This window comes from Cyclopterus lumpus, chromosome 16, assembly GCF_009769545.1.
Source record: "Cyclopterus lumpus isolate fCycLum1 chromosome 16, fCycLum1.pri, whole genome shotgun sequence".
NCBI classification, from domain to species: Eukaryota; Metazoa; Chordata; class Actinopteri; order Perciformes; family Cyclopteridae; genus Cyclopterus; species Cyclopterus lumpus.
The window spans coordinates 996547-1009871 of NC_046981.1; the positions used below are offsets into that span (position 1 = coordinate 996547).

At 44.4% G+C, this 13325-nt stretch overlaps 1 protein-coding gene across 1 annotated transcript; it reads left to right on the plus strand.

Annotated features, from left to right (window-relative positions):
- The first annotated feature begins 7483 nt into the window (after positions 1–7483).
- On the plus strand, positions 7484–13177 carry LOC117745631 (methyltransferase-like protein 27). Its single transcript, XM_034554084.1, has 6 exons — positions 7484–7522; positions 8581–8718; positions 8905–9033; positions 10212–10347; positions 10718–10810; positions 12883–13177. The coding sequence occupies exons 2-6, from the start codon at positions 8602–8604 to the stop codon at positions 13110–13112; spliced, it is 705 nt and encodes a 234-aa protein (XP_034409975.1). The 5' UTR covers positions 7484–7522; positions 8581–8601; the 3' UTR covers positions 13113–13177.
- The last annotated feature ends 148 nt before the right edge of the window (positions 13178–13325 follow it).

The following is a 13325-nucleotide window of genomic DNA, read 5'->3' on the forward strand; positions in this document are numbered from 1 at the left end:
CATATAATAACACTATTTCATGCATAAATACCCGGGTACAGCACCAAGTGGCCACTGATTAGATAGAGAAGAAACAAAATGGAGGCGAGGCAACGGCCACAACTGTTTCACAGAGAACATTCAGTTGAACTCACATCAGATGCTCACATTGGAGAATCTGCAACCAAATGTTTGGTGCTTTCGCTTAAAACATGAAAAAGTATCAACTATTCGATTATGGTTGCAGATCGATTTTCAGAGGGTTAGGGTTAGGGTTACCTCCTATGGGTCCTCAGACAATCCAGCCTTATGTGTGTCAGGGAGAGATACTCGTGTCATCCAGGATACACTGGAGCTGGACTTGTTGACAATAAATGATCTTTACATCTGGAAAGAATCGTCCATATTATTCGGTTCCAAGTGCAGATTGCAACAAAAAAACATGTTCATGGTCAAATATTTAGGGAACAGCATTGAATGAAGACTAATGTCGTCTTTCATGAGGTGACGACCTGCACAACCAGAACTAATACTGGACATGCATCTCTACATCGATATAAACCATTAACCTGTATATTTATGATCCATATTACACTTTGTAGTGAAACTACTTAACAGCAATTCATCTTATTCTTGTTCTTCTGCTTCTTCTACCTCTTCTTCTTTTTCTTCTTCTGCTTCTTCTTCTTCTTTTTCTTCTTCTGCTTCTTCTTCTTCTTCTTCTTCCTCTTCTTCTTCTTCCTCTTCTTCTACTTCCTCTTCCTGTTCGTCTCCTTCTTCCTCCTCCTCTTCCTCATCTTCCTCTTCCTCCTTTTCCTCTTCCTCTTCTTCTTCTTCTTGTTCTTGTTCTTCTTCTTCTTGTGTTTATAGATGGTTGAACTGGGCTTCAAGCACTTTGTGGGCGTGGACGGCAGTCAAGGCATGTTGGATCAAGCCGCTAAGACCGGCCTCTATAAAGAGCTCAAACTGGCCTTACTGGGAACAGAGCCACTTCCTGCACAGACTGGTATGCTACGCTAACGCTACACGCACACTCAGCGCTAAGCTAGCCAGCCAACGTTAGCTTTGTGCGTTGGAGGAAGTGATGCTGCCTTCAGGTGGAACCCGGAACGGCGATGTTATCGTTAGCATCGAGGGGCTACCTAGGCTAACAACTTAGCAAGTAAGGAAATACATCAATACAAAAGCATGATTAAAGAGAAAGAGATGAACATTTACCTCGGACATCAGATCAGAAAGAGAAACTTTACACAACTCCAATTACAATATAATAATGAATCAACGGTTTTAATTTCCTGAAGTCAGAATGAGGCTCAGCTGGGGGAACCCGCTCATCTGGAGCTTCACGGTCTGCTTCTCTTCAGAACCACCATGTTTGTAGTCTTTCCTGGACACTGAACACGGCTCCTCTTCTTCTCTGGTTTCAGGTGCGTTTGATGTGGTGATCATCGTGGGCGCTCTGGATCCTGGTTTTGCACCAGTCAGCGTTGTCAGGGAGCTCTGCCACGCTGCCAAACCAGGTCACCGACTCGCACATCCAGCAGCTCTGGGATTGCGTTAGTGAAACTGTAGTCAACACCAGCGCCACCTTGGGGTCCTGAGTGGTTTCACACCTGGGGGACCTGGAGGCTATTGTATGAAGCCTGAGAGGAAGACCTGAAGACCAAAGCTGGGTCCTTCCTCAAGTCTTACTGGGGCCCTTTCCAATATCAAGCCAAGACCACTAATCCTTCAGGGGCGGGTTTAGGACCGTTTAATGGGGGCCAGACAGGCATGTTCGAGGACCCCCCCACAGGAGCCAGACCCCCGTCGGTTTGGGGGTTTTGAGTCTTTTTTGTAATGAAACCAATAGCATACGTTCCAATATTTAGCAAAAACATTCAGTATTTACATTTGATGAGTTTGCTGATTAAAAAACACGTTCTCATTATGTTGAACAAGAAACTAAGAGGTGAGCATTATTAGCTGTTCAAATATAAATATGATATAATACACACAAAGCACTGATTTGACTAGATATTACGGGTAGGACTCTTAAGAGCCCGTTAGTATTTAGAAGCTGGGCTCATATAATATATAATATATATATATATATATATATATATATATATATATTTCTGCAGGTGGGTTGGTCTGCATGTCGAGAGGCGACCACCGAGGAGCAGCAGGACTGGACTACAAGAAGGATCTGGAGCGAGAGCTGCAGCTGATGCAGGAGGAGGGCCTGTGGAGTCCAGTAGGACTCAAACACACGGACCGATACATGGAGGACCCACATCTGAACACCCAGAGAGTCCAGGAGCTGCAGCAGGACCAGCGATTCATCAGTGGGACGGCGTATCTGTACAAGAAAGCACTCATTAAAATCTGATATTAATAAACAGAAAGTTTAAGGAAACATACATGATGCAATGTAACGTATGTCAATAAAACATATTTCACCACAAATATCATCTTTGTATCATTTTTAACTTTCAATAATCTGAAAACTCAGCATCTAAAGTAGCTTTGGCTAATATTAGCGTTAGCTTACATCTGCCGACTTCCAGCAGACACTAAATTAAATATTTATTAATATAAAGTTTATTAACACTAAGTACTATTTTTGGGGGGAAATAACGACTCCGTTAGACTTTTAAACTGCAACTTTATCTGTTTGAAATATACATTTTTGCAATTTTTTTGTTTGTGTAAAATTATATTTAGTGGTTAATAACAAAAGATTGAAATGATTATATAACATTGAGTTGTGTATTTACAGAGCAGCATCGGTGCGTGCCATCGACTGAGCATCACAATAATGATAGTGAAGTGATTTTAATTTAAGAGGAATTATTGAATATTGTAATTGAGTAATGGAGGTCATGTGATCCGGTCAGAGCTGACGTAGGCGGCAGGAGGGAAGGAGACTCGGGATGGCCAGTACCAACCCCCAGGTAGAGGGAATGGGTGAAGGGGGTTAGGAAGGAGGAGGAATGGAGGAGGCATAAGAGGAGAAGTGACCTGAGGAGACAAGTGAACCTCATGTTGGTGACAAGGAGCCTCAACCTGGTCAAGCTACCGATGACCAGCAGACTTCACATCTGCTTCTTTCCTCAGGCTCCTCCCTTAATAATACATTTGTTTTATAAGGCGCCTTTCAAGGCACTCAAGGTCGCCGTACAACATATTTAAAAATGGGACACAATTTAAAAAGCAGCGCAGTTAAAAGCAGAACAGTCTGCAGCAGAGCAACCCAGAGGGAACACGTCAGGCATAGGCCTGCCTGAAAAGGTGGGTTTTGAATAAAATGATAGAGTCAATGTTTCTGATGTCAGGGGGGAGGGAGTTCCAGAGGGCTGAAGGCTCTTGACCCCATGGTGGACAGACGAGCTGGGGGGACAGTCAGGTTGATGGAGGAGGCAGACCTGAGAGACCGGGTGGGGATGTTGATTTGGAGGAGGTGAGACAGATATGGAGGGGCGAGGTTGTGGATGGCCTTGAATGCATGGAGGAGGATCTTAAAGTCAATGCCGTGTTTGATGGGGAGCCAGTGGAGTCGTCGTAGAACAGGGGTGATGTGAGAGATGGAAGGGGTCTTGGTGATGATGCGGGCAGCAGCGTTCTGGACCAGTTGGAGTTTATGGAGGAGTTTGTGGGGGAGACCAAAGAGGAGGGAATTACAATAATCCTCTTCCTCCTCCTCCTCCTCCTCCTCTTCCTCCTCCTCCTCCCTTCCTCCTCCTCCCTTCCTCCTCCTCCCTTCCTCCTCTTCCTCCTCCCTTCCTCCCTTCCTCCTCTTCCTCCTCCTCCTCTTCCTCCTCCTCTTCCTCCTCCTCCTCCTCCTCCCTTCCTCCTCCCTTCCTCCTCCTCCTCTTCCTCCTCCTCCTCCCTTCCTCCTCTTCCTCCTCCTCCTCCTCCTCCTCCTCCTCCTCCTCCTCCTCCTCCCTTCCTCTTCCTCCTCCTCCCCCTCCTCGGAGAATGGAGGTTTGTTGTTTTTGTGTGGCGTCAAAGGGACTAGAGGTCAAAGGTCTTGATGCAACATGGTGTCGTGAACTTCTTGTGTGTTTCAGGTCTCATGAAGGTGTCGTACCTTCACACACAGGTGAGTACCGACCTCCATCAGTCGCACTGTGTGCTAATAATGCTTTTAATAAGTGATGTCAACATTAGGGCTATTCTTCATCTTCAAATGTCTTATTTTGCTCCATCATGTGGAACCAAAAGGTTTCAGACATTGTTATTGTTAGCTGTTTGTGAAATGATGAATCAGCAACTATCACGATCCTGAGGAGTTCAGTCCCGGTGGATTTGGGGACTTCTTTCATTCCTGACATTTCAAACCAAACTGAAAACTATGGTGTACAAATGGTGAAAAAATGTACAAAATTAAAATGAAAAAAAGACAAATCATTTAAATGTGTTCGTGAAACCACAGTTTGTGTCTCTTGTGTTAAACATCTGCTCAATAAAAACCTGGTGCAGTCGCACAGCGAGGTATAGAACCAAACAGATGGACAAAGAGATATAGAACCAAACAGATGGACAAAGAGGTATAGAACCAAACAGATGGACAAAGAGGTATAGAACCAAACAGATGGACAAAGAGGTATAGAACCAAACAGATGGACAAAGAGGTATAGAACCAAACAGATGGACAAAGAGGTGTAGAACCAAACAGATGGACAAAGAGGTATAGAACCAAACAGATGGACAAAGAGGTATAGAACCAAACAGATGGACAAAGAGGTATAGAACCAAGCAGATGGACAAAGAGGTATAGAACCAAACAGATGGACAGTGAGGTATAGAACCAAACATATGAACAAAGAGGTATATAACTAAACAGTCAGACAACAAGGTATAGAACATACAGTCGCTCAAGGTATAGAACAAAACAGATTCACAACAAAGTATAGAACCAAACATTTGCTCAAGGTATAGAACCAAACAGTCGCACACAAGATGGTTTTGTGCCGGTCTGCGTCATCATGTGTTTTCATGGAGCACGAGGTGAGAGAGCCACTGGTGGTTGAAGCTAAAGGTCATAATATGTGTTTGAGAAAGAGGAAGCTCAAAGTCTTATTAAACGCTGATGACTTACCACTATTTATTGGTAACTTCACAGATTCAGTCACAAACATTGTCTGTTTTTTTCGCGACAGTGACGTTTACATCAAGTTGTGTACTAATTGATTGTTGTGTTACTTCATGGCTCACTTTTATGTATTTATTACTCTTGGCTTTTGTCCAAATTCTCCTTCAGAGAAAGTTGAAAAAGCTCTAAAGCTCTCTTCTACTCGTTCCTCTAACTATGTGTTCTCACCAAACGCAAAGCCAATTCTCGCCTGTGACTTGCACCTGATTAACCGTGACATCATCTGGTGTCCACCAGAGGGGGTTTACCTCCACGTAAAAACCAGCAACCTTTCATTGACCGCGGCCAAGACTACCACGACTGCTGTTTTGTTCCTGTTGTGGAAACGTCCACTCAAAAGCCAGCTCGGTTGTGTCTGTTCATGACATCATCTGATGGCACGCTGTGAGCTTCACCAGAATGACCGCCACTCAAAAGAAACAGACGTTGCTATGATTCTTTTTTGTCACGACTGTTGTAGCCAGAGAGAGAGAGGACCCAAATGCTGTAGAGGACCATGTACCTCTACAGGAAGTAGAGGTACAGGTCGGTCCTGATTGGCTGGCTCAACCTGCGGTTCAGCCAGCAAATCAGGACCGACCTGCTCACCTCTGTGAACATTATGAACTTACCTGTTTCCACAGATTCTCAGTTCAGCGTTACATCCCCCTCCCTCTGGAGACCACCACCCCCTCTGGACACCACCACCCCCTCTGGACACCACCACTCCCTCTGGAGACCACCACCCCCTCTGGACACCACCACTCCCTCTGGAGACCACCACCCCCTCTGGACACCACCACTCCCTCTGGAGACCACCACCCCCTCTGGACACCAACACTCCCTCTGGACACCACCACCCCCTCTGGACACCACCACTCCCTCTGGAGACCACCACCCCCTCTGGACACCACCACTCCCTCTGGACACCACCACCCCCTCTGGACACCACCACTCCCTCTGGAGACCACCACCCCCTCTGGACACCACCACTCCCTCTGGACACCACCACCCCCTCTGGAGACCACCACCCCCTCTGGACACCACCACCCCCTCTGGAGACCACCACTCCCTCTGGACACCACCACTCCCTCTGGACACCACCACCCCCTCTGGAGACCACCACTCCCTCTGGAGACCACCACCCCCTCTGGAGACCACCACTCCCTCTGGAGACCACCACCCCCTCTGGAGACCACCACCCCTTCTGGACAGCACCACTCCCACCAGGGACAACCACTTGTTTAATACCAATATGTTGTTTTATGTTTCCCTTTTATCCAAGAGTTGAAAAACTCACCTCACCTCCCCGTCATCAGACCAACAGCGTTGGTCATGCCACTGACCCCCGAGACATTCCACTGACCCCCGAGACATGCCACTGACCCCGAGACATTCCACTGACCCCCGAGACATGCCACTGACCCCCGAGACATTCCACTGACCCCCGAGACATTCCACTGACCCCCGAGACATGCCACTGACCCCCGAGACATTCCACTGACCCCCGAGACATGCCACTGACCCCCGAGACATGCCACTGACCCCTGTGACATGCCTCTGACCCCCGAGATATGCCACTGACCCCCAGGACATGCCACTGACCCCCGAGACATGCCACTGACCCCCGAGACATGCCACTGACCCCCGAGACATGCCACTGACCCCTGTGACATGCCACTGACCCCCGAGATATGCCACTGACCCCTGTGACATGCCTCTGACCCCCGAGACATCCCACTGACCCCCGAGACATGCCACTGACCCCCCAGGACATGCCACTCACCCCTGTGACATGCCTCTGACCCCCGAGATATGCCACTGACCCCAAGGACATGCCACTGACCCCTGTGACATGCCTCTGACCCACGAGATATGCCACTGACCCCCAGGACATGCCACTGACCCCTGTGACATGCCACTGACCCCCAGGACATGCCACTGACCCCCGAGACATGCCACTGACCCCTGTGACATGCCACTCACCCCTGTGACATGCCACTGACCCCCGAGACATGCCACTGACCCCTGTGACATGCCACTCACCCCTGTGACATGCCACTGACCCCCAGGACATGCCACTGACCCCCGAGACATGCCACTGACCCCCAGGACATGCCACTGACCCCCAGGACATGCCACTGACCCCCGAGACATGCCACTGACCCCCAGGACATGCCACTGACCCCCAGGACATGCCACTGACCCCCGAGACATGCCACTGACCCCCAGGACCCCAGCATAAACCTCACCAAGATTCACCAAGATCTCAAACTGTCGAGCTCTGTTGACAGTTTGAGATCCCCGCCTTGAGACCAGCTGCCGGCTCCTCCCTCCCCCTCAAGTGACGGCTAGAGGACAGAAAATACCTGAAAAGCGACTCTCATACTCAGATCTGCTTCTCCTCCAGAACTCATTCAAACACAGGTGAGCTGTTCTCATACTTAGTTATTTTACTATAGATTGATAGATACTTTAGCAATGTATAAATTGTAAAATGCGAAAACATATACAGTACAATACTCATCAATGTACAAAACTTGTCGACAATGGCTTAAATACATTTTTGAAAATGAGAAAGGATAAAGAGTAAAAAAGGTTTTAAATGTGTTGGTGAAAATACAGTTTGTGTTTCTCTTGTGTTATATTATTATTATTATATATTATAATATATATAATATATATTGTATTATATTCAAGTCAGAGTTGAATCTGATTCTGCTGTGAAACGTGAAGCTGCTGATGTTCGACCCTCCCAGTCTTTGAACATGTTGAGGAAATATATTATAAATCGTCAGAAATATGTTTGACCTGTTTCAATGTGTCTTCATCCTAACGGAACACAACATTGAAAATCATCACATATAAATGTAATGGGCGTAACAATTTTTGACAATGCTGATAGAAACAAATAAAGATATATATTAATGAAGCCGTTTATATGATCAAATGAATCAGGTAAATTCTACTGAATTTGCCATTATTAATCGCCACATTTTTTTATGAAAATATTAAAACACAGCAGCTGATGCATTTCACTGCTGAAAAGAAAGAAGTAAAAGAGGGAGTGGCATTCAGGATGAAGGTCTCACTGAAATCTAATGTCGTCCTGCATGAACAACACAATATGTTTAAATAGTTAAAACAGATCGTCTGTGTGTGTTCAGGTGTGTGTGTGTTCAGGTGTGTGTGTGTTCAGGTGTGTGTGTGTTCAGGTGTGTGTGTGTTACTCAGCAGCAAACAGGTGTAGTTTTCAGGTGATGGAATGAAGAGCTGTGTCATGATGCCTTCAGCTTTTGCTGAGATTCTATGAAAGAAGTCATTAAAAACCAAAAGAAGCTGAACTAAAACCAAATGTCTGACTGTTGGGCCTCAGGGAAAACGTTGTGTTCTGCATTCCTGTGATGTCTCCACACGTCAGATGCTGACGTGTGGAGACATCACAGGAACTCCACATGTAGATGCTTCATGTTCTGCTCCGGCAGATTGGAAGTCGCCTCCTCATCATGTCCGACAGCAGCAGAAACCTGGACGATCTGAGTAGCTTCCTCAAGAGCTGCGAAGGAGCCGATTCAAAGCAAAGGATAAAGTTTTACAACAGCTGGGCAGAGACCTACGAGCAGGTGAGCGGACAGAAGCTCCTCCTCCGGCGCCTTGTGTGACCTCACCTGTCAATGTATAAAAGCAGATCATCTGCATAGAATAGCCCTTTGTTCTCCTTCTGGTCCATTCATACGTTGTGGTAGACAGGGAACCGCTGTCTGATGGACCTGAAACACTTTATGTGGCCTCCACATGTTTTTAAACAGGATCACATCGCCATGGGCTACAGGGTACCACACCAGGCAGTAGCCTTCCTGTTGGAGAACTTCTCCGGGCGTCCTGAGGAAGTCCAGGTTCTTGACGTGGCCTGTGGAACTGGATTGGTCGCTAACCTGGTAAGCCCCAAAGGAGAACCTCAGTGATCTTGCATGATTGAACCATAGCCTCAGTTTCATAATCAAAAGGCATAACAGTCAAAAAACATAACAAATAAAAATACAAAATATGCTGTTGAGAAAACGGGATGCTTTAGTTAGAGTCTTCTGTGTTGGTCCCTTTAAGTGAGATGAGTGCTTCAATGGAGCAACATTTTTTCTGAACGCACTTTGTAGACTGTATTTCATCAGAAGGTCCATTGTTATGCCTCCAGACCGATTTTAGCTTGAAAGCTCTACACACATTTTCAATCTGACCATCCTAAATGGGAAGATTGAAAATGACCAAAGAAGATTCACTTTTTAAGAAGGACAAGTATGGAACTAGATTGACAAAAGGTAGTAGACATTTGTATTTGAGAGGTCCGTTTTTAACCAACTTGAAGATTACATTCTGAAACACTGACGTTTGATTAACTTCTGTCCGGGTTCAGAGAAGTCAACTCCATTGATATGGTATCATTCACCTTTTTGATCAGGTGAGGATGGAAAGGAAAGATGTCACCACACGGGGTGTTTTTTCTTCAGAAGGCTTTTAATACAGTAGACCATCGTTAGCTAGAGTTTTGACATATGGGGTACCCCAGGGCTCGATCCACGGCCCTCTATACTTTGTATTTATAGTGCAAGTTGCTCCTCAATGCAGACAATCCAGCCTTATGTGTGTCAGGGAGAGATACTTGTGTCATCCAGGATACACTGGAGCTGGACTTGTTGACAATAAATGATCTTTACATCTGGAAAGAATCGTCCATATTATTCGGTTCCAAGTGCAGATTGCAACAAAAAAACATGTTCATGGTCAAATATTTAGGGAACAGCATTGAATGAAGACTAATGTCGTCTTTCATGAGGTGACGACCTGCACAACCAGAACTAATACTGGACATGCATCTCTACATCGATATAAACCATTAACCTGTATATTTATGATCCATATTACACTTTGTAGTGAAACTACTTAACAGCAATTCATCTTATTCTTGTTCTTCTGCTTCTTCTGCTTCTTCTTCTTTTTCTTCTTCTGCTACTTCTTCTTCTTCTTCCTCTTCCTCTTCCTCTTCTTCTTGTTCTTCTTGTTCTTCTTGTTCTTCTTGTTCTTCTTGTTCTTCTTCTTCTTATTCTTCTTGTGTTTATAGATGGTTGAACTGGGCTTCAAGCACTTTGTGGGCGTGGACGGCAGTCAAGGCATGTTGGATCAAGCCGCTAAGACCGGCCTCTATAAAGAGCTCAAACTGGCCTTACTGGGAACAGAGCCACTTCCTGCACAGACTGGTATGCTACGCTAACGCTACACGCACACACTGACAGATCTTATCACAGCTGATTAGGGTTGGACTTCTACGCTCAGACAGGGGGAACCTTACAGGAGGAGGCGACTTATTAACTGTAGTTAAGTGTTCAGAACATTTGACGCCTGGTGACATGACACGATAAAACATAGAAAGAAATACTCAAAATACTAGAATTTGCTTACAAATCGTCGCATTTATTTATGAGCGAGGACCAAAACCCCAACAGGGTGGTGAAGGTAGAAGAGGGATGTCAATGTTGGGGTTTGACTCTGAGACGTTCACATTCATTGTGCCGGGGTCTACTGCTCCGCACAGGAACCCGCTCACGCCTCCTAGTCCTCTGGTTTCAGGTTTCTTTGACGTGGTGATGATCATCGGCGCCTTACGAGATGGTTTTGTGCCGTTCGGCGTCATCAGGGAGCTGTGCCTCGCCGCCAAGCCAGGTAACCACCACTGCTCCTGTGTGTTGGGCTTCTGGACTTCATTGACTTCATTGTCTTCAACGTCTTCATTGACTTCAATGTCTTCATTGTCTTCATTGACTTCATTGACTTCATTGTCTTCATGGACTTCAATGTCTTTATTGTCTTCATGGACTTCATTGTCCTTATTGACTTCAATGTCTTCATTGTCTTCATGGACTTCATTGTCTTCATTGACTTCACTGTCTTCATTGTCTTAATTGACTTAATTGTCTTCAACGTCTTCATTGACTTCAATGTCTTCATGGACTTCAATGTCTTCATTGTCTTCATTGACTTCATTGTCTTCAACGTCTTCATGGACTTCAATGTCTTCATTGTCTTCGTGGACTTCATTGTCTTCATGGACTTCATTGTCTTCATTGACTTCAATGTCTTCATTGACTTCATGGACTTCATTGTCTTCATTGACTTCAAAGTCTTCATTGTCTTCAATGTTTTCATGGACTTCATTGACTTCATTGTCTTCAACGTCTTCATTGACTTCAATGTCTTCATGGACTTCAATGTCTTCATTTTCTTCATTGACTTCATTGTCTTCAATGTCTTCATTGACTTCAATGTCTTCATGGACTTCAATGTCTTCATTGTCTTCATGGACTTCATTGTCTTCAATGTCTTCATTGTCTTCATGAACTTCATTGTCTTCATTGTCTTCAACGTCTTCATTGACTTCAATGTCTTCATTGTCTTCATTGACTTAATTGTCTTCAACGTCTTCATTGACTTCAATGTCTTCATTGTCTTCATTGTCTTCATGGACTTCATTGTCTTCATTGTCTTCAACGTCTTCATTGACTTCAATGTCTTCATTGTCTTCAACGTCTTCATTGACTTCAATGTCTTCATTGTCTTCATTGACTTAATTGTCTTCAACGTCTTCATTGACTTCAATGTCTTCATTGTCTTCATTGTCTTCATTGACTTCATTGACTTCAATGTCTTCATGGACTTCAATGTCTTCAATGTCTTCATTGTCTTCATTGACTTCATCGTCTTCATTGACTTCATTGACTTCAATGTCTTCATGGACTTCAATGTCTTCATTGACTTAATTGTCTTCAATGTCTTCATGGACTTCAATGTCTTCATTGTCTTCATGAACTTCATTGTCTTCATTGTCTTCAACGTCTTCATTGACTTCAATGTCTTCATTGTCTTCATTGACTTAATTGTCTTCAACGTCTTCATTGACTTCAATGTCTTCATTGTCTTCATGGACTTCATTGTCTTCATTGTCTTCAACGTCTTCATTGACTTCAATGTCTTCATTGTCTTCATTGACTTAATTGTCTTCAACGTCTTCATTGACTTCAATGTCTTCATTGTCTTCATTGACTTAATTGTCTTCAACGTCTTCATTGACTTCAATGTCTTCATTGTCTTCAACGTCTTCATTGACTTCAATGTCTTCATTGTCTTCATTGACTTAATTGTCTTCAACGTCTTCATTGACTTCAATGTCTTCATTGTCTTCATTGTCTTCAATGTCTTCATTGACTTCAATGTCTTCATTGTCTTCATTGACTTAATTGTCTTCAACGTCTTCATTGACTTCAATGTCTTCATTGTCTTCATTGTCTTCATTGACTTCATTGACTTCAATGTCTTCATGGACTTCAATGTCTTCAATGTCTTCATTGTCTTCATTGACTTCATTGTCTTCATTGACTTCATTGACTTCAATGTCTTCATGGACTTCATTGACTTCAATGTCTTCATGGACTTCAATGTCTTCATTGTCTTCATTGACTTCAATGTCTTCAATGTCTTCATTGTCTTCATTGACTTCATTGACTTCAATGTCTTGGGTAGAATTTGATCATAAATACTCAGTCTTATTATATGCAGTTGATCCACCGTTATTTATTGGTACCTCCCCAGATTCAGTCCCACACATTGATTCGTCCGTATCCGTTAGTATTGACTTTAGTTTAAACACTGTAGTTCCTCCGAGTCTGACAGGACTATATGATATTAGAGGAAAGCTTCTTCTCCTTTAGTTCTTAATTATTGAATATTGTATCCTGCAGGCGGATACGTTTGCATGTCGAGAAACGGCCGGGAGTCGGAGTCTGGAAACCAATACAAGGTTTCTCTGGAGAAGGAGCTGCTCCTGATGGAGGAGGAGGGACTATGGAGTCATGTGATCACCAAAGAGATTGACAGATACATGATCGATGTGTACGATGACAGTGACCATGTGCAGAGTGAGAGATACATCCATGGGACCATGTACCTCTACAGGAAGGCCCTTCAGTAGTCCTTCTGGGCCTCGCTGCACCTGTCCAACACCTTCAGTAGTTCAAAGGTGATCAATGGATGGAAGTTGTGACAATAATATGATACAAGCGTCCATAAATGATTAACTTAATAAACAATGTGGAATGTGTTTTTCATTTGTTTCTTCTTGTCATCTCTCTTGTTTATGTTGTCTTGGCTTCTATTCTTTCTGTTGTTACCATGCGCTATGCAA

Excerpts from the sequence above, each read along its gene's own strand:
- LOC117745631 (XM_034554084.1), top strand. The coding sequence starts at position 8,602 with ATGTCCGACAGCAGCAGAAACCTGGACGATCTGAGTAGCTTCCTCAAG. Across the intron at positions 8,719-8,904 it reads GGGCAGAGACCTACGAGCAG|GATCACATCGCCATGGGCTA; the intron begins GTGAGCGGACAG and ends GTTTTTAAACAG. Across the intron at positions 10,348-10,717 it reads GCCACTTCCTGCACAGACTG|GTTTCTTTGACGTGGTGATG; the intron begins GTATGCTACGCT and ends CTCTGGTTTCAG.